General features: G+C 42.0%; 1 protein-coding gene across 1 annotated transcript in view; it reads left to right on the top strand.

Annotated features, from left to right (window-relative positions):
• Positions 1 to 24,490, top strand: part of GABRA5 (gamma-aminobutyric acid (GABA) A receptor, alpha 5) — a 53,303-nt gene that overhangs the window by 27,205 nt on the left and 1,608 nt on the right. The window contains exons 5-7 of the mRNA XM_010011724.1: positions 118 to 200; positions 17,389 to 17,532; positions 23,038 to 23,190. Coding sequence (XP_010010026.1) covers positions 118 to 200; positions 17,389 to 17,532; positions 23,038 to 23,190 — 380 coding nt within the window. The remainder of the gene's footprint in view (positions 1 to 117; positions 201 to 17,388; positions 17,533 to 23,037; positions 23,191 to 24,490) is intronic.

Raw genomic sequence — 24,490 nt, 5'->3', positions numbered from 1 at the left:
AGGAGTGAGGAGCCTTCAGGAAAAGTTTGCTTGTGTCAGCATGCATGCATTACCGTGAAAGGCCTAAAGGGAAGGCGTCAAAAACCAGTGATGTGTTTTCTTTTTACTCCCCCACAGATTGACCATCTCTGCTGAATGTCCCATGCAGCTCGAAGATTTCCCCATGGATGCACATGCTTGCCCATTAAAATTTGGAAGCTGTAAGTTGTCTTCTGAAATAAGAACTAGAAAAATCCATTGTTTTCTGGCTTTTCATGTTCAGCCATGTCTTGTATAAATTGATCACCGTTCTCCCCTTTTAATACTGCTCATTAGCACCCCCAAACTGACACCTCTATCGCTACCGTACTGCTCATTTTCCGCAAGTGTGCTCTATCTGGCACTGCTGCGTTTCAGCTCATGCTTGCATGCTCCATGGTAAATGGTGAGCTGCTGGTGATGTGTCTTATATACACATATCAGGTATAACAGCCGCAGTTAGATGGAGGAGTAGATGCAGACAGCCAAGTTCATAACTTGGTTTTACATTTTAGAAAAATGGAGCTTTCATTGGACAGATCAGGTTAATGTGCTATTGTGTTATTTATCTGAATCAGACTGCAGTGTAATATCTATGTCACATATATTAGTAGAGATCTAGAATATTAAAAGAGAAAATATCTTTCCATTTGGCTTTAATAAATTCAGTCCTGTGTCTTGTTACATGATATTGTATACACATGTATTTATATATATGCACACAGTATTCTAAACTGTGTGCCAAATGATGATTTTTCCTCAATTTCAAGCCTCTAATCCACCACACTGCTGCCTTGCCAGAAGCTTACTTCAAAAATAACCTGAGGGGATAAGATGGTTATATTTAAATACAAAGCTCTTAATTAAAGTACAAATGAGGCTACTAAAGTAGACATTTTTTATTCTGATAATCAAATCAGAGGTTCCAGGTACAATCAGTGTCTGTAAGGACTTTTGAAAATTAGCAGGCAAGGCATTTTGTTAGTCCCTGAACCCACCTGTCTTCAGCATTTTTCAATGGTTTTTTTAGTTGTATCAATTTAGAGTCACTAATCCTTGCAAGATTAAGCTTTGCCTTTATCGTCTGTATTTGCCCTGGTTTAATACTGGCTATGCATTGTCTCCTAGAGATCATACTAAGATGTAAAAACACTTTACAGTAACAATTACCAAATTACCAAACTTCAGATGAACTGATTTCCCTCCCCTCATCCAATCTTCATCTGAATAGCACCAGTATTTTACAAGGTCACTGCATGTTGTGGCCATTTACTGCAAGAACATTACTCTGTAGCAAAGCCGATATAAAACTGAAGGTCCACAGGCCTTTACAACTGAAACATTAAACACAAACTATCCATTTCATTCCAAACTTAGAAATGTGAAAATGTCTCATAGGAAACTGACATGATTTGTATATAGGGTTAAACAGAAGCTACTGGAAAGAATTAAGATGAAGAAGAAAAATAAGTTGTCCTTCCCAGTTTTACATATTCTTTACTGTGTTGATAGATAAAGTTGAAGTCACATCTGTTGGTCTGTAGTGCAGACTATGGAACTTGGATGTTGGGTAGTTTTATGAAATCTTGAAAAATATGCAATATGAAACTAAAGATACATATTTAAACAAAGAGGCTGATGTAGCAGAGATCTGAAGCTCAGCCTTGAGGTTAAATGGATGCTTCAGTGCATTAGTAAAATAGGTGCAGTAAGGTACAAGTTCTAACTTGCCATATAGTAAGACCAGAAAAAAAACCCCAAACCTAAACATGCAAGTGCAGGAGATAACATTACTAGATAAGCTACAAACTCTTAGAAGGAGTACAGTCTTCAGTAGCATTGAAAAGAACCCAAAAATCTGTCTGAATTCAATTATAATGTTCTGCTTATGCCAAATGTGTAACATATTAATCATCTTATTAGCACACAGGTAATTTTAACCCAGGGAAAAAACAGCACTGAAAAGTCATACTTTAGGCATGTGAGGGCTGAATACAGTTTTAGTTCATACTCCTTGCCATGCTTGGTATACAGTCCTAGAGTATATTTTATAAGCTACCACAAGTTACCTTTAAGTTCTTCCACAGTGTATAGACATGGAGCCATGTGGCTTGTGCTAGTCCATGCTGGTAGCCTCAGCAATAAGTAAATATATAGGGACAAGCTATAGGCAATCTTTCAGCCTTGGGAATATCCGTATTACTGATCTGGCAGCTCATTAGTAATTTATTGGTATTTAACATGCAAAAGTTTGCACAAGTAGCAGCCAGTAAGTCAGGGTTTATTGAATTAGCCTAGATGTATTTTAGGAGAATACAATATTTATTCCCTATTTACAGCAGTAGGGTTTGCACTAATTTATCTCCAGGCTTGAGGCAAGACAAAGCTTTTGGGATATATTATACACAAGGGTATGTATATTATACGTACCCTTTCTGCTTTGGCTTTCCTCCCTGTCTTTCCTGAAAGGGTTTCTTTTTAATGGTCTTATTTCCAAAAAAAGATTTTGAAAAGCCTCAAGGAGTAGCATCAAAGTAAATGTTAAACACATTATCAATAGAGCTGTGAGGGTGCAGAAGAGATGTGTGCTAACTGGTCAGAGGGTAGAAAGAGCAGGGCAGCGAAACAAAGCAGCCAGCAGCCATTGCACGGGTGGATCGGCAGCAGAGGGGCTGCCAAGAAGCGATCAGTGCCACAGCACAGTCAGGAGCAGGTTATTATTTTTTTGTCTGCATGATCATTCACCACACTTGGTATAGTTGAGCAAGCAAAAGGGAAAAAGCCTTGACATTTCCTTCAGTATTAAAGAGAAGGAATGTTAATCTTGCTTGCAGAAATAAAGGTAAATGTTGAATTCTTTTGTCCTGTTTGACTGGTTTCTTGCTATACTAGAACTGGGGGAGATGTTATGGGCCTAGGCAGCATTATATCTAGAAGCAGAATATTTTATGGAAGTAATTAAAAGCTAGGTTGAATATGAGAAAAGGGATATAAAGATACATGCTCACACTACCAGTCTAGATATCTGCTGGGGGCAGTTCAAATGCCAACTAAAGAAGTAATACTTCTTAATGTCCTACCTCATATCAAGAAAAGCTATGTTGGTAACAGGACAGAAGTTCAAGGATGGCTTCCAGTGAACTGAACAGAGCAGGTTTTAGTTGTCCTCCTCATAAGTACAATGCCTCAGTCCTCAGAGATGGAAAGATAGTGGGGGTGTGCTCCAAGAGGTGCATGTACACAGGTACTCTTCCTCTGGACTTGCATCCCTGCTAGTGATAAGGCCACCTGTAGAAATTACCCTGCAGAAATCTCATTTTGAGGTACAAGGGAACTGGGGATGGTGCATGAGTGCAGGCTCTTAGGTCTCTGCAGACAGGCTCCTCTCCCTTTGAATCAGGTAGGATGCTTGGTGGGGATGGCCATGGCAATCTGTTCATTACCTCATGGTGGCACAAAAAGGATGTGGGTTTCTTCCATGGCCGAATTGGAAGTAAACTTTCCATTGCAATTTTAATGCTGACCTGTACTCTAAATAAATTTGCTGGTCAAACATGATCTTACGAAAATTCCTAATGCTAGCCACAGTTTCATTAGCAGCATAAGAAATTCCTCATCTAAGCATAAGAAATTCCTCCTTACACTCAAGCTATTTCCGGTGTGGGGAGGAGGAATTAGGTGACATAGCAAGGATATTAAAGCTAGGAAGCTTTAATGTTTCACCTCTTCCACTGACAGGCCTTAAGAGTACATTAAAGATATCATTTAGTACAGTTTCCGTAACACCCATGTGTCAACAGATAGGTAAGCATCATTATCTCTAGGGCAGCTGAGGCAGAGAAGTTAATTGACTTCCGTAAGGTCACACTGCAAATCAATGTCAGAAAAAGGATTAGACTCTACTTCTTTGGTTGGAGAGACAGATGTCTAATCCACTAGACCATGAAGGCCTCTGCCCAGGCAACTGACTTAAATCCTAAATCTCATTTTACTCATGCGTTAATTATATCAGTTTTACCTAGCTCACAGGGTTGCCCTGAAGATGAATTAGTTAATTGTTATTAATGAACATTAACCAGTGCTTTGACAATATCAGATACTGTAAGGTGGCATCTATTTACGGCTACTGTTTCTTGAAGACACAGTGTTGGAGTACATGTAGTTATCAACTCTTGTATTGTGGAATGGATAAATGCATGAAGCTGCTGCCCACTAGTCACTCGGTGGCAAAAAAAACCCCTACTATTTTTAGACTAAGTAGAGAGTCTAATGAATATTCCGAAAATAATGAGATCCCCTAGCTCATGAGCAGAGCAAAACAGGCCTGGTGCTTATTCCTGATGAATTTAACACAGCCATGAAGATGGTGAAGGTTCATCACTGTTGATGAAAAGGGAGCTTGCTGACTGTGAGGAAACAGCACTAGATACAATTTGTAGTGTCTGAAGAAAGTAGTTAACATGGTTTATGTATATCTTCCTTTTTAACAGCTCCAGCTGAGTCTTTGATAAGGGAAAGTGCATTTCTGCTATTTCTGTAGCAGGAGGCATGCTCAAATTGTTTTCCTCTAAGAAGACTGGTAAAGTCAGAGTAATGAGGAGACAGTAACTTCACCAATATCCCAGGATTTTATTGTAACACTTAACATTAAGGCATTTACTGTTAGAAAACTAACCGTGTGCCTGCAGCCACTGAGAAATTTCTCAAAAAAAAAAGGATTTTAAGAGAATTCTCCTGATGGTGATGTTTCCCTATAACACTGAGAAGGCACTGAGGCGAGGGCACCTACAGGGGGTTCTTGATTTTTTGTGCCTTCCCCCCCTTAGCACCTGTGAAGTTGCAGAACTGCAGGTGTGGAGGGAGAACTTCAAAACAGAGTTCTAAACAGACTCTAATTCTGGTTTAGTAAAATGTGATAAAGAATGTATTCAGCCTTTCTAAACCCGTGGGTAAAAGTCTTTTATAAGAATATCATTAAATGAATAATAAATGAAGACAAATGTAAATTTTAGGAGGCTTTGGAAAGGGGAAGTGGCTCTTCAGTAGGTTTTCCTGGGCTGCTCCCAAGGAGAGCTGTAACTGCAGTCTCATGTAGAGGCAGAGCTTTTCTGTTACTCATCTCTATTAGATGGCCAGAAGAGGCTCCTGAGTCCATTCCTGAAAGCAGAGACAGGCAGTATGGCGTGTTGACTCTGCTGGGAAGTGTTAGTGCCTTCTTTACGGAAGGGCAGATGTAAAGAGCCAGGGAGGTCCTCTCAGCAGCCAAGTTCAAGACTAAGTTGTGATTTTGCAGTTTAAGGCAAATGGTAGGTCTGGCTTTTATACAGTGTGTAGAAGCTTGAAATCAATGCAGCTGTGCTGCTCACTCATGTCATGTCTTTTCTTACATTTATCACTGCTTCCTTAGATACCTCCATTGCAATGGACATTGAATGACTAAGGTGAAGCTAGGTAAACCCTGAAATTCAGCATTTCTAAGACATTTTATATATTTTTCTGCTCTTTCCTCCTGCCCTGTGTTACCACCAGATGAACAAATATGTCACAGTGCCTTGTCTAGACTTCCCTTATGGCCACTGAAAAGAAATAAGTACTTCTGTAGTGAGGCTCATTAGAACCACTTTTGATACGTGCCTAAGCATGAGATTAATCATATTTTAAAAGTTCCCATTTTTCTGCAATACTAGCTCAGATGTCAATAAGTGTATTGTACCCTGGTCAGTGTAACTTAGAAGTCCATCTTACACACATTAAGGGTTTTCTAGAAAAGGTTGGAGAAACTGTGCCAGTATCCTCTTTAAGTGTTAGCAGTTGCTGATGTTAATTAACTTTTCAAAGACTCTGTCACGTATACATGGTTACTCTTTGCACTGAGGTAATTTTAAAAATACATTAAAAGCTGCTCTCCTGTGAAACAGTGCCCAGCTCTGGGTCTGTCAGTTCCCACTTCTGGTTGCCCCCTGTTTAGAAACCAATGAATTTTTCGCCCTCAGGTTCATAACAGAGGGGAAGAAGGGAGGTCAGAAAGAACATTTGCTCACACAGGGCATGCTGCATGATCTGAAAATGCTGTTGTCTTCCCCATCCATCTTGCAGCCATCACTACTAACCCAGGCTGCAAACTCTGCCGAGGGCTTGGCTCCCTACTAGCTGCTGCACAGGCAGGATCGCCCTTAATGAAACCCTTTTTGGTACTGGTGAGGATTGCTATGTCAGCTGCAGAAAGCCGCTTGAGCAGCTGCTGCTGAAAGCCTGCACGCCGCCTGCCTGCGGAGCAGCCTCCTCTTCAGGAGGTGGCCCATGTACGTCAGCCTTTTTGGAGGGGAAAACCTTGACCGGTGGTGTTTTTGAGCTAAAGGAAACAGAAGTTCAGGCAGGAGAAGGACTTAGTGTGGAGATACTCCGCAGTGAGTTTTTTATGTCACCTGTAGGAGGCCTAGACACAATTGTGGTGGAGAGGCATGGAGATCCAGGTCCTTTGCTGATGGTACAAACATCAGCATGCATTTCCCACTCTGGAGATTGCAGCCTAAATTTAAAGGCTGTGCAACTGCCTGATTGCAGGAAAACAGTGATTCAGTTTGAGTTGTCAGCAGTAGAAATCAACATGCAGAGACTCTGTGCTTAGTGTGCTTAAGCTTTCAAATGACCCTTGGATGCAAACCTGCAATGACATTGCTGGGCCCACCATGCCCCAAAAGGCACAGTGAGGGCTTACGTCGCCAGCCATGGATCAGGGGTTTATGCCACTGGTAAATGGGATGCTATTTGTAAATGGGACAAATGGGTAAATGCTGCTTTACAAGCCAGGTTTCTAATGGCTGTTATTTTCTAAGGTGGCTGTTTCCATGGCTTGTAAGCATTTCATAAATGTTTCTGAAATCATTCTCATGATGCTGGTGTGAGGTTGGTAGGTCTCTGCTGCCTGCATTTTGCAGGTGGGGATAAAAGAGGCAAAGAGCAATTACAGTCTCTTCTGAGCAAAGATAGAGTGGTTCATTACCTGCTTTTATTGCCTCTGTCGTTATGGGTCCCTAGGTTCAATTAGAGGCTCCCAGTGCTACTGCAGTGCATTAATGACAAAATGACTTGCCTAGGATTTTTTTTGGGGGGGGGAAGGGAAAGCTGCAAGACACTGCTGAAACTTGGATTCCAGTTTTCAGTCTGGCAGTTCCTTCATGACACCTCAGTCTCTGGTGGGCCAGGGAGTCCTCCCTCTAAATTGCTGGATCCTAGGTTAGCCTCCTCCCTGGTGCAGAGAACCAAGTTAGCCCAAGCTGTGATTTAGTGCTGCTGCAGTTCCAGCTCAGCAGGCTTCTTCAAAGGAAACAGTTGTTCCATATTGTTCCCCATGAAGAAAAGAGAAGGAAGAGGAGGGGGAAGAAGGAAAGCCAGAAAAGCCTTCTCTTTTTCCCCTGTTCCCCATCATATCCACTGAAAGTCTCCTCACGGCCAGCCTGTGATAGTAGCTAGCCATGTTGCTGAAAGCATCCCAGTGGTAAATCTGTTGGCAAAGCTGGGATTCCTCCCTCCCAAATTTGTATTTCTGCAGAGTAGATATATTCAGCTGAGCTGATTGCTCTCACCCTCATTCAGTCAGGGGAAAGAGGTAGATATTTTTAGGCTCAGGTTAATCTCCTCCTAAAGCAGATGACTAAAGTAGATCAGCTGATGGCTGTAGGTATAGAGATGTTTTACTTGTGCACGGGGAAGATGAGACTGTGAGCACTTTTGGGCCTGGGTCTCTGTGACTGGAAGGTGACAGTTCCCAAAGAGGGGACATCATAGAATCATACCATAAAATCACAGAATGGGTTGGGTTGGAAGGGACCTTAAATAGCATCTAGTTCCATCTCCCCTCCCATGGGCAGGGACACCTTCCACTAGACCAGGTTGCTCAAAGCCCTATCCAACCTGGCCTTGAGTTCTGAGTAAATTACTGCACCTCTAGTTTAGGGAATAAGGTCCATTGATTGCAGTTTCAGAGCAGTATTAAAGTGTTTGAATAATAATATTTCAGCCTGCTATCTCTACAGACCTATTGATTGTACATTCACACGGTGTTTTTAATGTAGGAGGACTTCTGAGATTTGTAAATGTCTTCATTAAGGGACTGGTTTCAGAAACAAAGGTAAATATTTAATTCTGCAAGTAGTTCGAATCACTTTTGCCTGGTTTCAGGTCATACTGATTTATAAGTGAGGGCGCTTTGAATGGTAAGCTCAGCAGATAGGCGAACTGTGATGGGTGAGTTCCTGGTGCCACTCAAGTGGGTGGGAAGAACGTCTGTTGGTTGCAATGAGGTCACATTTTTATTCATGTTAAGTGTGGCCAAAAAGACCATGTTTGGGAAGGCATCCTTCACAGCAAGATCAAACAGAGTGTAAATTCACTCCGCATTTCCTCAAAGAAACTCCAGTGATGCTCCTGGAGAGCTGGTAGTATTAGCTTTGATAATATTAAGAGGCAGCTTACAAAATGAGTGGATCATTGCAATCAAGATTGCTTAGAGAGTAAGGTACTGTGCAAAGTGAGTAATGGTGTCAGTCACACTTTGGAGGATACTTTTGTTTGCCTTGCAAAAAAGTAAATTAAATCTCTAGCATCTTCCTCACGACCATGCTGTTTTTTTCTAATATAAGTTAATATAAGTACTGAATATTGTGATTGCAAATTCAAAGTTTATTAAACGTTAGTACAGCGCTCAAACTGGCTGAGTGATTTGGAATTACCATATGCCTGGCCTACAAAGAGCAAGATAGGGTCAGGTGCCAGGATATTTTGAATTTTTAAAAGTCATCCCAGCACATCCTACTGCCCTGTTGCCCTAGCAGTAGATATTTAAACTATCCACAACAGAAAAAAAGAAAGCGTCAGCAGCTGGGATACCAGATTTTGACCCATTCCATAAGAAAAGCAATTGTGTAGCCACCATTAAATGTGGTGTAAAATCAATTCCCATGTTAGTTCTAGATTGAGACTAAACCTGAAAGTAAAGCAAGAAGTTATGTTGTAAATACTGACTGCAATGACAAGAAGAAATAGGAAAAGGTGAAAGAAGGAAGGCATCATCTGCTCCCTAACGTCAGCTCTCAGATGCAAGCAGGAACTTGGGAAGATGACCTGATGTTGCCTGGTACCTCGGAGCATCTGGGTGTGTAACAGCTCTGCAGCAGACCCTGTTTAACCAGCCCTTTCAGTCAGCTTACAGCAGGCATCCCACAATGATGGGTGGCACAGTTTAGTTGTCTATACCTGCAAGTCTGCTGCTGTTTGAGGTGCTCCAGGCTGCTCCATGGGAAAACCTTTGCTGGCTTTTTTTCTCCTATTCTGAGTGAAGCCTGAGGACCTGCTAGCCAAGGACACACAGCTCAATTCAGTGTGCCATGCCTGGTTTTTAATTCAGATGCCTATACTGTCAGATTTCACACCAAGGAATCAGTCCCAGTCATGTCTCAGTGCTTGGGGAATAGATGCACCACTCTGCTCCCCTGTGGCCACATGGGCGACCAGGATGGGGCAAGCAAGATCTGATATTGTCACTGGTGACAGTGCCTGTGTAGTGGCAAATTTGCACACCCCTTAAAGGGACATCAATCAAATTGCTGTGCTGTCTCCACAATCATCCTTAAGAGACATTCGGTATTATTCTACACAGCTTCTAGCTCAGGTCTGTTCTTAAATAGTGCAGTAGCATCCTGTGAAGGTGCTGTGTCTGACTGAGTTATAACTGTTTGTTAGTATTCGTGTTACATTAATCATTGGTATAACTGTGATTTAGTGTACAAGTTTGCGAATATTCAATTTATTGTATTAAAGCAGTCAGCAGCCTTGCCTATGCTAATCATGAATGACACCTCCAAAATCACAAAGTTGCTTTCAGGCAAAATTGTAAAGTTTTGGGGTTTTTTGTCTTTGCTGTATGTTTTTGAGCTCTAAGTCAGGTCACAGTTAGAGTTTTATCCCATGAACTGGAACTTCTAAAATTAAGCAGGACCTTCCACCTGCATCTTGCTTTGAAAAGCTGAAGAAAATGGCTTTTACAAAACTATGTGTCTCAAAATAAATTTCACGGGCATTTTCAGTTCTGTATGTCTCACCACCTTCTGGGTACAGTCTGTGCTTCCATTTAATTTCCAAGCCATGGATACTTCTATCAAATTCCTATTCCCACCTTTTCCTGAGGTTACTTATAAATTACATTATGAAACAAAGTCATTTTTATCTATCTATCTTAGGGATGTTGGGCATTTGTTTTGTTTTATTTTGTTTTGTTTTCTTTTGGGTATATTAGTGTTGCTTAGTAATGAAGTCTCTGGAGACCTGTCTGGCACATTTTTCAGAACATCCTATTCTATTCCCTGCTGAATGTGATGAAAAGATCAAATAAAATTGTGTATCAGGAAAACATATAAAATACTGTCTATGTTACCAAATTATATTTTAAATTTAGGAAAGACAGAAGCAATTGTTTCAGTAAGACTGAACTTTCTACTGCCCGTTTCACAGCCAATGGTGTCCTATTATCTTTTGTCATCAGTTTTCATACAAGAATTGTTCCAAGCCAGGCTTTGCCCAGTCGTGCACACTGACAGAACAAGGAGCAATGGGCACAAATTCAAAGACATTAAATTCCGTCTGAACACAAGAAAATGTGTTTTAACTGTGAGGGTGACTGAGCACTGGAGCAGGTTGGCTGGAGAGGTTGAGAAGTCTCGATCTGTGAAGATACTCAGAACCTGTCTGGACATGGTTTTGGAAAATCTGCTTTCAGTGTCCCTGCTTGAGGAGGTGGTGGAACTGGATGGTCTCCAGAGGTGCTTCCAGCCCCAGCCATTCTGTGATTCTGTGTGATGCGAATCTGTAATCCTGTGTTTACATTTTATGTATTGTGTATACAATTTGTACACATTACACTTCTTGCCTGTGGCACATATTTAAAATCATGCATGCTGTTTATCCATATGCTAAAAATTCATGCCATTTTAAATGATCAGTCTTAATTCTGATGATTTCAGGTCCCTAGAGTAGTTTCCATGACCCTCAAATTCTCCCAGGAGAATTCGTCACACTATGGCAAAGTCTTCCTTTGAGGCTCTTAATCATTGAATATGTGAATACATTTCTCTTAGTATTTAAATTCCTATTTTACTTTAATAACGTACTGTTATAAAAAAAAGATACTTCCCCATAGACACAGTCCATGCATATTTATGCACCAAATCTTATTATTTTTATATTTAAATTACATTTTTACTAGATTTCTTTTCCAGTAGTTCTTCTTACAGAGTGATCTCATTTGTACGTTGATTCATTCTTATCAACTCAATTTAATGGGAAATTAAACTACAGAGCTCAAATCTGGCCTCAGTTGCATAGGAGCAATTGTTGACAGTTGTTTTGTGATGGATTAGAAAGTATTTGTGCATGAACCACTCTGCAAGAAACCCATCCTGATTCTTAGAATTCAAGCTAGTATGTGATGTCTTAGTAGTAGCACTGTAAGTCTTTGAGAGGTTGTCAATCTGGATCTCTATTAAGTTGTCCAACAGCCTCTAAGTAAGTCAAATACATTAATGGATAGATAAGATAGAATGATAGATATTTGTATGTGTATTCGGGTTGTAATTAGAGCTTCTAAAAAAGCCGACAATTAACACACAACTTTCATGATCAACAGGGTTTGCTGAGGATTAGCAATACTCCCAAGATTGGGCAGTCTGATGATCCCGTGGCATGTACTAAATATCATGTTAATAAAGGCTAAGAATGTAACTGCACAATTGTAATGAATAGAGTAGAAAACAAACCAAAAGGCGTCTTTCTACCATATCCTTTCAAGTTAATTCAGACTCTGACTAACGTAATTCAGAAAGAAAAGTTCCAGTCATGGTTTGTGGTTAAACAGGTTGTTCAGTTGTGGAATGCAACCCAAGCATGCAGGGTGAACAACCATACACACAGATCCTTCACTTATTCACAGGTTGCCTTCACTTAATTATTCAGGCAGAGCTTTTATGGCTTCCTGTGAGGTCTGTCAAAGGGTTTGGGGATTGTTATGGAGAGGAATTCTTTTTTCCCATATTATTTTATGCCCTATCATGCAGACGTGAAAACTTACTGGCAGACATCAGTGGTGAGGTTTTTTTAATGGGCTATAGCTTAAAAAAATCAGTCCTAAAAATACATTTGCATCCCACGGATTCTTAAGTTTAGACTCAGCCATCCACATTTAGGTTTATTTGCAAGCCAAACCCTTAAATTTATTCCAATATGGAGGAGAAAGAAAAGTGAGAAGGAAGAGTGTCTATCTAACCACAGGTGCCACCACTGACTGCCCCGTGGTGGCATCAGTGGCAGGAGATGGCTCCCTGCTTGTGGGCTACTTTTCGAACATACAGGAGGATGCTGTGCTGCTCACACTTCCAGTCACAATTGCAAACAGGGAAAACAAGGCACCCCTCAGCGCCGGGGGGAATGGCGGGTGTCCTCCAGGTCTTACCAGCTGGTGCTCCCCTTTGTCAGGCTTTACACTAAGACAGTGTATTTCCTCCCTTTGGCTGTGGTCACTCCCCTGCCCTCTGTTCACTAGCTTAAGAAAGACCGTGTCGTGCTTTCCTTGCCAGACATGCAAGATCAGGAAGAGGGTGGGAGAAAAGCAAGGGAGATCTTTACCGGTTTTATTATTGTGTGGTGTGTGTTGGATGTTAAAATGTAGAAAAATGGATATGATCATCAATAAATAGATATGAGAAGAAATTACTTATTTCATCACTCTGGTAGGTGATAAGCCTGAAGCCATTTATCAAATGTTCACTAGAAATAAACGTCTGTTGTCATTTTCTCACTTTTAATAACATTATACTTCTCTGTAATTTTAGCTGCTCATCTCAACTGCTGCCTTTTTTTTATTTTTTTCCTTTTTTGAAAAAGTGAGCTTAGGGAAAAAAAAAAATTAACAAGGCTTCCCCCTTTCTCTGGCAAGCCTGCAAAATCATTGTGAAGAACACCAACTTAATTATTTGGATTCATGAAACTAGAAGAAGCCCTCTTGCTTACATTAGAATGAACACCAAGCAGTCTCACTTGGATTTTCAGTAACTTTGAATCCGGGTTTGTTTTTACGGCAGCACCAGCAGTATTCTCTCAGCTTGCTAACCCAAAGCCACTACAATACTTTATTGTCACCCCTTAGGAGATTCCTTGTCCCTATCCTTTGTGCCATGTACAGAAGACAAGGGCCATATTCCCCTACCAGCAGTAAAACTTTGTCATAATCTAGAAAGCATGAGATGAAGTTTTTCAGCCCTTCAGCAAGCATGGCTGTTAGGCAACCTCCTAGAAGCTTTGCTTAAGCAAAAGAGGGGTTTTACACAACTTGGTATGACAGTGAATAATGCCATCTCTCCACTAGCACCTGCTCTATCCTGATAGCAAAATAACATTATTCTAGACTACTCCCACACTTTCAGATTTCAATATGACTGTGCCTAATTATACTGCATGGGTTAGCAGCAGCAGAGATGAAGCTTTTGGTAGTCAAGTTTGGGATAATTGGAGTTTGAGGTTTCTGGGAAGATGTAGCAGAAGGTTTGCAGTAGGAAGACAACTGCCTCCTGCAAGTACACAGGTGTATCTACCTGGAGGTTTATGTAGATGACCAGAAAAGAACTGGTCAGTGGTTCAGCTTCCACACCAAGGTGCATGGGGTAGCTTTTTTCCTGTCAGAACTGTAAGCTCCTCTCAAGGGTACATATGGACTGAGGGGGTGGTTGTATCTTTTTACATTCACATTCATGTTGTGACATTTTCTCCATTCTCTTTCTCCCGAGGAAGCTTAGACACTCAAGAGCCTAGCCTATAGTGAGGAAGGGAGGAACCAAGCAGCTTTTTAAAACAAAGACCATGTTTTCTTATGTTTGCATGGAAGATAGGTGAGGATCACATCATATATGTGATCTGTCACAATAGAAGGTCTCAAGATTGGGGTAAACTAATCCTGTTCCTAGTGTGACAGATGACTTCTGAGGGGAAGAAGTCACTGCAGGTTGCATTGGCTTAGGTTGGGCTCCACAGGAACACATCTGTCACCCTCTTCAGCTTAAGGCCCTGGCTATAACTACCCTCTTCTAGCTGGGCTATTCTCCCTTTTCCCATAGGTGCTCTTCTCCTGGCCAAGCAGTAGCACAGCTCTCCATCTTGTAGCCTGATCCTTGAGAGAGGACCTGCAGGCTAGAGTCCTCCCAGGGAGGGACTGGCCTCAAGCTTGATCTTGCCTGCCTGAGTGCTCTCTCTTCTCACCAGCTGGCTTGGGACGGGCAGCATCCCTTCCCTGCCATGGTTTTGAAAGAAAGGTTGGGCATACGTTGTGACACCTGGGTGGAGTTTTGGCACCTTCTGGCCTCTGTCTGAATCACAGATAATTTGTTACACGAGGAAATGCTGAGTTTCTCCAGAGTAGGAGCCTCTGATCTCGTAATGGAACATGTGTTTAGGTGCCCAGTAAAGGCTGCAATTAAAAGCAGAGGCACCGATTTACGCTAGGACCCCCGAGGCCAGGCAGAACAGAGAACCAAAGCATCTGAATACTTGTTAAGCCTTACAGGCCTGTGTTTCTGTGTGGTGACAATTTCAGTGTAATTTGGTTACAGTGCTCTCACTGGGAAGCATCTAATCGGGCTGTATTATTGTGTGGTGTTGGCAGAAAGCAGGACAAACCCAGTTATCCCAGTGCCTGGGATCATTGCAATTACAGGAGACTGCTGAGGCAGGATACAGCTGGATCATGCCAGCAAAAAGTCCAGTGTTTGGGACGGGTTTGCATAGGAAGTAACATAGATAATCAAATTCTCTGACAATCCCAAATCTGCCAACAGAAATCCAAAATTCACTGGGGATCTCAGCACGTGAACAACATACACCAGATAAGCACTTAAAAAGAAGCACCTTTTTAAATGGACCCATCTCCTCCTACTTGTTTTCTCCAGATCTGGCTTTTTAATTATTCACGAGTTGTGAACTTGTAATCATCTCTGAGATGCTGAAGGTGAAATTCCATCACATTTTTTTAACGCAAATATTTTGAAATGGGAAAGACATTCCTTCTTAGCCTTTTAAAGCAGATCATGAGATGTAATTACAGTAATTTTCCTGTACAGCCACAAATACAAGTACATGGAAAGCTTGCATTTGGGCAGACCTGCATGGCTGCTTAGCTAACAAGGGATGGAGGATTTGTAGATCCTCATCTACCAAACCCTGGATCAGTTCCAGCCCTGAATGCAGGAGCAAAAACTGTCAGATACATGACAAAAAAGACAGTAGACCATAATATTTTTCTCAGAAGGTTATCCACTGTTTAGTTACGTACGGAGTTAGGAAACTATGTCCTGTTCCTCATCTGAATCAGCCTGAAAATGTCTTTCAGGCACTGAATTTTTCTTTTTCTTTTGTCATTGGTAGTACAAGAAATTCACCCTGATTTTAGATTTCTGTATGCAAGTATCTATACTCAGCGCTTGAGTCACTTCTCAGCTTTTTGTCAGTGAGCTAAATAAGTTGAGCTCCTAATGCTTAAAATTACAACTTGTTTTCTAGTCCCTGGAGATAGTTGTGACCCTCTTTTGAACTCTCTCCGCTTCTCTTTTCTCATTATTTCCATATCTTTTCTGAGGTGTGAACAACAATGTACAAATAGCCATAAACAGTCAGACCAAAGATATGTGTAGTCTATTGTCCTGCCTTTGGCAGCACTTCCCACAGATGCCACAGGAAGATTAACTACACCGAAAATAAGGTGCTGTTTTCTTCCCTGCTACCTGCTCCAGCATCCAAGTGATCTGCAGCTCACTGCTATGCACGTATGCTCTCAACCTGTGTTGGGATTACTTCCCATTTTCTGCTTCACATTCCTGGTTGTATGGATCCAGGGACGACCTTGGAGTATTTCTTGCCATTGCAGGGCCTCAGAAGCTCTCGTTGACCTGTGAAATTTTGTAAGTCCTCCATGGAGCTGCAGCTTTCCAAGACAGCTTACTAGCTTTAGCAAACAAAACCCTGCAGTCTCATGGAGCCAGTACGCACAATCCTTCAAGCTAACCTCTTGCCCTTGACTCTCAAGTCCTTACCTGGAGTCTGTGTGTTGCCTCCTGCAAAGACTGCATTGAACTGGGATGTGACTTCTTCCAGAAGGAAACATTCTGCACCCCCAACTCACAGGTTAGAGAATGCAGAAGGTGAAATAACAGCATTTTACTCCAGACCGCTTCCAACTCTACCTGTTTTTCATCTCCTATTTGGAGAGTAAGTCTTGCTTGCTTTTCAGAGATTTTAGTACAATGGATTCCAGCCTACTGCAACCTGCCTGAAGTAATGTTACCTGAAAGCCTTAAATGATCAAGGTGTTCTAGAAGTGTGAGAACTACTTAAATTAAATAAAATATATTTAAACGTATAGTCAGCTCCTGGTTTTTTTTGAGACTAACTGCAGAGAAGGCTTAAAAAAACCCAGCATCGACTGTCTTTCTAAAAGAACACTGATATTCCCGTATAATAATGTAATTACTCCGGGTGTCAGGGCATTAAAAATAGTAGGAACTTTACAGAGAAAGGAGGGAGTTGGCAGTACTGCCACCACCTTTACTTCCTAGTGAATGTCAGAGAAATATTAACACATTCACATCTCCAGGTGTGCAGGTGTTTCCACACCACCACCCATTTGCTCTGGCATGTGCAACCCCCCTGCTCCTGCTCTCCTTCATGCAGTCTCACCCCAGAATCCTGTCTCTGCTCCTCACGGGCACAGGCAGACACATTCCAGCTTCCTTTATATACAACCATTGCATTCACACAAGAACTACCCCCTCATGCACAAGCACGTAAACCAAAATCAGTGTACACACACCAGACCCCACACTTGCATATGGTGACACTTAGTATTTTATCCTGGAGATGGGACAAAACACAGGGGGTCTCTGTTGTCCAGGTGCTTAAGGTGCCCAAGTCCTTTTAAGGGGGAAGGTTCAGTAAATGCTTTTTGAAGCTTGCTGGGGTTTAGGAGCTGCCAGCTAGGTGAGTACTGATTTGAGCTGCTCTTTCCCAAATCAAGTGGTTGTGATGGATCATATTTATACCTCCACTGTTCCAGCCTTTGACAAACCATCCCACACATCTCTTATATTTGAAGGCTTCAACCTAATATTTTTTGAGCTGGGCATATGGGACCATGATTATATCATCTTTATTTGTTTTTCTCCATTCACTCTCACTCCTCCATTCTTCTCTCTCTCCACCATTTATCATTTAAGCATCCACTGAAATATTACACAGTGTTTTTTACTCATCACCGTTTTTTCCCCCCTTTGTCAACAGATGCTTACCCCAATTCTGAGGTGATCTATGTGTGGACTAATAGCACCACAACGTCTGTGGTGGTGGCCGAAGATGGCTCACGACTTAACCAGTACCACCTGATGGGACAAACTGTAGGAACTGAAAACATCAGTACCAGTACAGGTAGGGAGAATATATCCACCTCATGATTGCTGGTAGCTGGCGCGCGAGAGGACATCACAGGCTGCGGTTATTCTGTAAGGAGACTAGGGAAGCATCTGCGGGACATGGGGTGCGCAGGAGATCCTGAGCACATTCCTGGCACTGAACACAGAGGGGGTTGTGTGCTGGCTTTTAGGTACATCACAAGGATGTCACTGAAGATGCATCCAAGGTCCTGCTATTGAACAGGCGCCTGCCTTTGCTAAGGCTACCAGTGCTGTTGCTGGCTTATTTCCCTGTGGGAACAACCACCCCAGGAGGCAAAACCACCCACAGATTTGATCCATTTTAGTCATTGCTTTAAAATTATTTGCTTGATGAAACCACATGTGGAGGGAGCAGAGGGTGGCCGGGGGCTGTGGTGTGGCTCTGCAGCGTGTCCGGGGGACCACGTGGCTGGAGAGGAGGTGCAAACCCCGAGGATTCCCATTTCCTCCCGGGCTGCAGGCGGAGGCGCCAGATGTGGCAGCATTAGGGAGGCAAAGAAGATTTAATCCAGGCCGCGCACCCACGTGAGCCATCCCCCTCCCCCTCCGCTTCTTAAGGCTCCCACGCAAGGGCAGCCCTGGGCATGCATTGGTGGGGGGACTCCCGGGGGGGTTGAGACCAGGACAGGCATCACATGGGCTCAGCAGGACAGGAGCTTAACCAGGTTACACAATGCACTTGTCTGGGGAGCATTAGTGGCATCCAGCAGGGTGGAGAACAAAATAGCCTGCCGCCAAGGGAAGGGGGTTTTCCACCGCTGCTGGATGTGCTGGGCTTGGGATGGGGAAAGGGGGCAGCCTGCAGCCACACAACGGCAAAGCATGACAGAGCCTTCTGGTGATGTACTGCGTTCTTGGTGAAAAATGACACGCTCTGAGCCAAAGGCAGGATTGTAGAGGACAAGGTATAGCTTGAGTTAGGAACCTGCTACTATTTGCAGGAAAATTAGGAGATGCAAAAACAGGTACACATACATTTCCACACAAAGTTAGCTGGACCTAAACATGAAACATCTGCTCAAACTATCCAAACACAGCAAATAAAGAGGGGGCAGGTGAGCTTGCCTCTTGGTCTCCAAATGGGACACAAACTGAGGGAAGGCTTGCCTCAGGCAACACAGGGGAGCCACTAAACACAACCACTATCTGCATCCTATAGAGCTTCACCCTCTCCCTTGCCCGTTTCAGGAGACACAAAGCTGTTGCCAAAGCAGAGATACCTAAAGTCAAGAGAAGTATATAGACAGCCACTGCTGCAGGAAAAGCATGAGTATGCAATCTCCCATTAAAGAACAAAGACACTTTTTTTCCTTACCAGTTTACCATCATAGCGGCATTGTTTTCTGCAATGAACGGTAGCTCTGCTCTCGCCTTCATTGTTGCCAAGAAAAAGATCCAGAGGATATACTGGGGCATCTCCTACAAGCTTGCCCTACTCCTCAGAGCAAGAAAACCATCCAGCCCAGGCAGTGAGCGCTCCAGCGTGTCAGTTCCAGGCCACCTCCAGTTTGCAGCTCTGTCTGTGAAAGGTCCTTGTACTCCTAAACCCAAGGAAAAAGGGTACTCTTCAGACAAATCCCAAAGTTTCTGCCCAGTAACGACCTCCCTCCTATATCTTAAGATTTAGGCTAATAAATGCTTGGTTTCCAACATCAAGATTTTATATTAATGTCCCGTGTTACATCTGGGCTGGCTGGATTCTGATTGCAGGGTGGATCACAAAGAGCAGGACACAGATTGTAACCAGGGATTAGCAAAATACAAAAATCCGATTTTGCATGGGGAAAGCATCAGTCAGCCATGGATTTTCTGGACTTCATCAGGCTCGTAGGAGGCCAGTAATCAGGGTTACTTATGAAGGCATTTCTTCCTTCTATTGAATTGTTGAATGCGAAAAAGAAAAAAAAATAAATTGCTGTTGCACAATCCAAGTGCTTGGATCTTTTGTGGGGTTTTGGCACACAAGTCGAACTACACAGCCTGTGCAGTTGCATAGGCAAAATGTTTGTGTATATCATGGGACATTTATGCTCACCTTTGTAGCAGGCTTTTTTTTTAATGGAAATGCTGGACCTGCCTCAAACCCTTAAGATTCTGCTTGTAGGCGAGCAGCTAAGTTTGGTTGTCTTTCAGAAAAAATACCCTGGCACTCCCAATTCACCAGCCAGTCTTGAAACTGAGAATATTTTAACCATGCCACAGAAAATAGCTCTGACATGTGCCATTTCTTCGGGGTTGGGGTTTTTTTTTGGTGCTAACATACCCGAATGTCATTCCCCCAGAAGAGAAGATATTTGACTACTCACACTGACTCCAACATCTGTTATGTCCTGGTGGTACAAGTGCTGAAAAGAGTCAGATATGGAATTTTGGTCCAAGTGGATCTTGCTGCTTTCTACAAATGGTTGCCCAGTTCTGTTCCCAACATCCAGAATCTCTCATTGCTAACTTAGGATCTGCAGTGCCACAAAACAAAACAAAAACCCACTCTTTTATCTTCTGCCAGCTGGAGCCTGAGCTCTAAAATATCCAAAGCCTAAATAATAAAAGAAGCATTCAACCCTTCATTTGCATGAAATAATTCTGATTTTTCCTTGAGATGAATCTTTTCCTGCATCACTCTAAAAAGGACACAGGCATTTCTCATGGGCCAAAATATTCTGGATGTTAGCATGGTCAGGGATGCGGTGTCACAGACCTAATGTCAGGTTCTCACCAGAATAGCTGTTGATACACCTGAGTCCAGGTATATCCAGTAGACAAACAAGCCTGAGGGCTGGTCCAGTCTCATTAAAATATTCTATTGAATCCCAGAATAATGGAGATAGAAGAATGCCTGTAAGATCCTAGAGAATTTGTAAGCATGACCTCCAGAACTCCATCATCTAGATTAGATTAAAAAAAAAAGTAAATCCTGTAGCAGCTTTTAAAGCACAAAAACCGCCTTAAGACTAGCAGCAGCACAGTAGTGTAACTCTGAAGTAATGCAGCCATTCCCGCTCTAGGGCTTTTCATCAGTGCTAAAGTTGTTATTAAAATTGTTTTGTGCAGTGATGAGTGGACCCCATCAGGAACAGGATTCTTTTTTAAGTGCTACATAAACCTATAACAAAAATTAGCTCTTGCTCAAGAAAGCTTGTGGTCTAACAATAAACAGTGGCCCTGTAGCAGTAAAAGGGAGCTTTGCCACTCCAACAGAGCCAGTATCTTGTTCTATATAAACAAAAGGCCAAGTCAGGCAGCTTTTAGCTTTATTTTAAGCAGTGGTCCCAGGGCATTAAAAACCAAGCTGTAGGGTTTTCTTAAAGCCTAAGAGTGCTGGAGGAAGCATTCCTGGCATTTTTGAAAGGGACAGCATGGGAAGTTGGAGAAGATACAGGTTGGAAAAAAAGCAAAATCAAGGTGGGGACATTATTTCAGTGGGGACAAGAGATTTGGTAGGTTAAAGAAAATGGTATAGTAAAAATCAGCTGCCTTCAAAATGCAGGCATTCATTTTCTGCATTTTAAAAAGGAAAAAAAAACAAACAGGTCTTGCTGCTCTGCTGAAGCTGTGTAGATTTTTTTTTTAATTCCAGCTCCAAAAGCATAGTGTCAAAATCAGTAATGCACATCGTCGCTCCTTAGTGAGCAGGCAGACTGTGACTCAAGCATATCCCAAAGCAGCAGCAACTCAGAAACAGATTACAGGCACATAGACCCTGCTGCTGGTGGCATATTTTATGGGTAATCCACAAAATAAATGCTCTTGAAGGGCAGGTGGGGTTCCTCCTGTGACAATGACCTGTTCAGCATCCCTGGTTCAATATTGCACTAAATGGAAGGAAATTAAATGCCACTTCATAGGGATTTTCTCCCCAGTTTCACAACATTCCCTGTCCATCTCCACATCCCTCTTCAGGGAACCATTTCATGAGAAAATCAGACTCCAGAAGAAAGTTACAAAGATTGAGGCAGGCTGTCGGGTAAGACATTTCTGTCCTATTCCAGTCTTTCTAAAATCCTTAGCATGAAGGTCAGTGCAGCTATACCTGCAAAAGCCCTTTCACTGTAGACCTGTTCTCTGCTAATTAGCCATATTGTCACTTAGAAATAATCTGCCAAATCTAACTGCTTAGTAATGCTGGCTGCAGCTCAACTCGGGCTATTCACTCAAGGCAGAATCACTCTGTTATACATTTTCCTTTTGTGGCCGGTCTATAGATACTAACACTCAAGTCCTGCATCAGAGATTATAGCTGTATTTGTTTTGTTCTTTGAGGACAATATATATTTCAGAACAGGAATTACTCTGATTCATCAATACCCAGCTGAATAATGCATGCTTTTACATTATTTTGATAGCAGTGTTAGTGGAGATCTGTTAGGGCTTGAAGGGGCTGGTTGTTTTTTATTCTTGCTTTTTGGTTTCATTTTTCCTGTATTGTAGCCTGGTTTTAGCTAGCAAGATTTTGGCTTTGGGGAGCAGTTACTATCAATGAATAGCCTTCAGTAACAACTATGTTTTTCCAGGGGCGGTCTGAAAGAAGCAGTTAAGTTTTGATTTTTTCTGAAACATTAGGGAAGGTGACAGCTGGTCTGTCGATTTTGGAGTGCATGTTTTTAGGCTTTTATTGAGATTCAGAGGACCTGGCAAAAGACAGATAAAGGCAATGCTGTGAATTTGGCATGTAGAAAAGCCATGCAATTTAGCACTGCTGTGGCAGCTTTCAGTGAATCCTCTGTGCAGGCAGTGCAATATTCATGGCACAAGTGAACAAGAAATGGCACAATATCTATCCAGAAACAGATGTATCTTTCCAAGGGTTAAGGTGTACCAAATTCTAGGAAAACTGCATGCACTAGAGGGGTATTCTTTTTATTCTTTCTGGAGGAGCAATATGATGGGTTTGGGTACTCAGATTAGTAAGACAGGCCAGGATCCATGCGGAAAGCTGCAATTTTTGCAGCACTGACACTGGGACAGGTAGTCCCTGAAGTGCAGTGCAGGAGTGTCTGGAGCCATTCTTATTCTTGAAAACTGATGGCTTGGCAGTACAGTTGCCCTAATGAGGTTAAGTCCTGCTTCTAAATCAGGTTTCTAAGAGTAGATGTCTTTAATCATTACTCTGCTAAGACTGTTTGTAGGACTGAGTCAAAACCAGGCAGGACTGAAGGGAGTGCCAGCACCCCAGATTTTTAAGCTTATGAACATCAAGACATCCCAGGTATATAAAAGCACTGCAGCTTTTCAGTGCAGTGAGACTTGTCAGACACTGTCTTCTGCTTTTAGGGCCTGTATATGAAGACTAGCAGGATCTAGAAGCACTTCTGTCTCAAGTCCTGGTCCTGTGTGCACAGCACAGAAACCAAAACATTTTTCATGCAATTAAAAATGGCTGGATGGTATCCTTACATGGGGGTGGGGTGGGGCTGGCCTGCTGAAATCCCTAAATTGGTAAGCCATTATTTCACCCACATGCATGTTTTTCTCCTTTTAGGTGAATATACTATTATGACAGCCCATTTTCATCTGAAAAGAAAGATTGGTTATTTTGTCATCCAGACATACCTGCCTTGCATTATGACCGTGATCTTATCGCAAGTGTCATTTTGGCTAAACAGAGAATCTGTCCCTGCTAGGACTGTCTTTGGTGAGTATTCCACTTTCTCCCAGCACAGGGGAAGTATCAGTCTGGCTTGTGGAAGTGATCTGCTGTAATAAAACCACAGTGCACTAATGCTTATTTCTGCTTGAAGTGTTCCCTTGTTCTCTTCCAGTTTGAATTTGAAATACATTTAAAAACACTGTCTGTGGTTTTTTGGTAAAGTTATGACACATATTCATCAAGAATCAATTATACGAAGGTTAAGGACAGAAGGCAGAAGAATAAGATTGGTGTGATTTGGGGCGGGGGGGGTTCCACTTGGGGAAAATACAGGATGGTTTAGAACAAAAAAGCATACGTATTATCATATTTAGTGTATACTTTAGCTAAGCATTCGAAACAGGTTTCACTTCAAGACATTTTGTTTATCTCTGTTTAAAGATGTTTATCTGTGAAAACCATGTAGAGGTTAATTAGTGATAATTACCTCTATTACCATGAAACAAATTAATATGATTTTGCATTTCCAAACATATATTTACTACAGAAGTTGTCATGAAAAAAATCCTTCAGGCTTTCTTAAATTACTTGATTTATCACTAAAAGATTGCAGAAAATAAAGTCTTCAGTGAAGGTTGATGAAATATGAAATTTTCACTAGATGAAAAATGAGGGGAGTGGGAACAGTTTATGATGTAAAACTTCATTTGGCTGTTCTCAAAAAAGTAATTCTTCCGTGCAAGCCTACTCAAGTCAGTTGGCAGCTTTGATCAAAAATCAGTTCAGCAAGCTGTATGGGGAGAATACAGGTAGCAGCATCTCTTTACTGACCAGTGGTATCCATTCCACGTCCACAAAGATGTAACTTCGGAGTTGAATTTTGTTGTATTGGGGGAATCCTTCCACAGAGTAAAGTAGTGGCATCTTTGTCATTTACTGGCCTGTAGGAAAGAAGGAGCTACAGACAAGGAAATCAGTAACAGCCAACAATTTCATATATACAATCTCCATGTAAGAAAATAGAATCAGTAGTCCCACTTTATTCTGACAGTTCCTGCTAAATGGGTTACCCACTGATCTTATAATGTACTACTGAATAAGGGACACTCTATACATGCTATGCATCAGTGCACAGGGATAGAAGACCAGTAAGGTTTTGTGTTGTGTAACAGCTGGGTTTGGCTTAAGCTACAAATGCTTATTTAAATACACTACAACTAGAGGTAACCAGAACATCACAGAAGTAAACACCTGAGGGTGGAGGCTTTCACTTTTTCTTGGAAAGCACAGTATCTTACTCTTTTGGACCATAATATGCAAACACTGACTGACTTCATGTGGCCTT

Source organism: Nestor notabilis, unplaced genomic scaffold, assembly GCF_000696875.1.
Source record: "Nestor notabilis isolate BGI_N333 unplaced genomic scaffold, ASM69687v1 scaffold18643, whole genome shotgun sequence".
Lineage (NCBI taxonomy): Eukaryota > Metazoa > Chordata > Aves > Psittaciformes > Psittacidae > Nestor > Nestor notabilis.
Note: the sequence above shows the minus strand (reverse complement) of the source record. Positions and strands in the feature narration are given on the sequence as shown.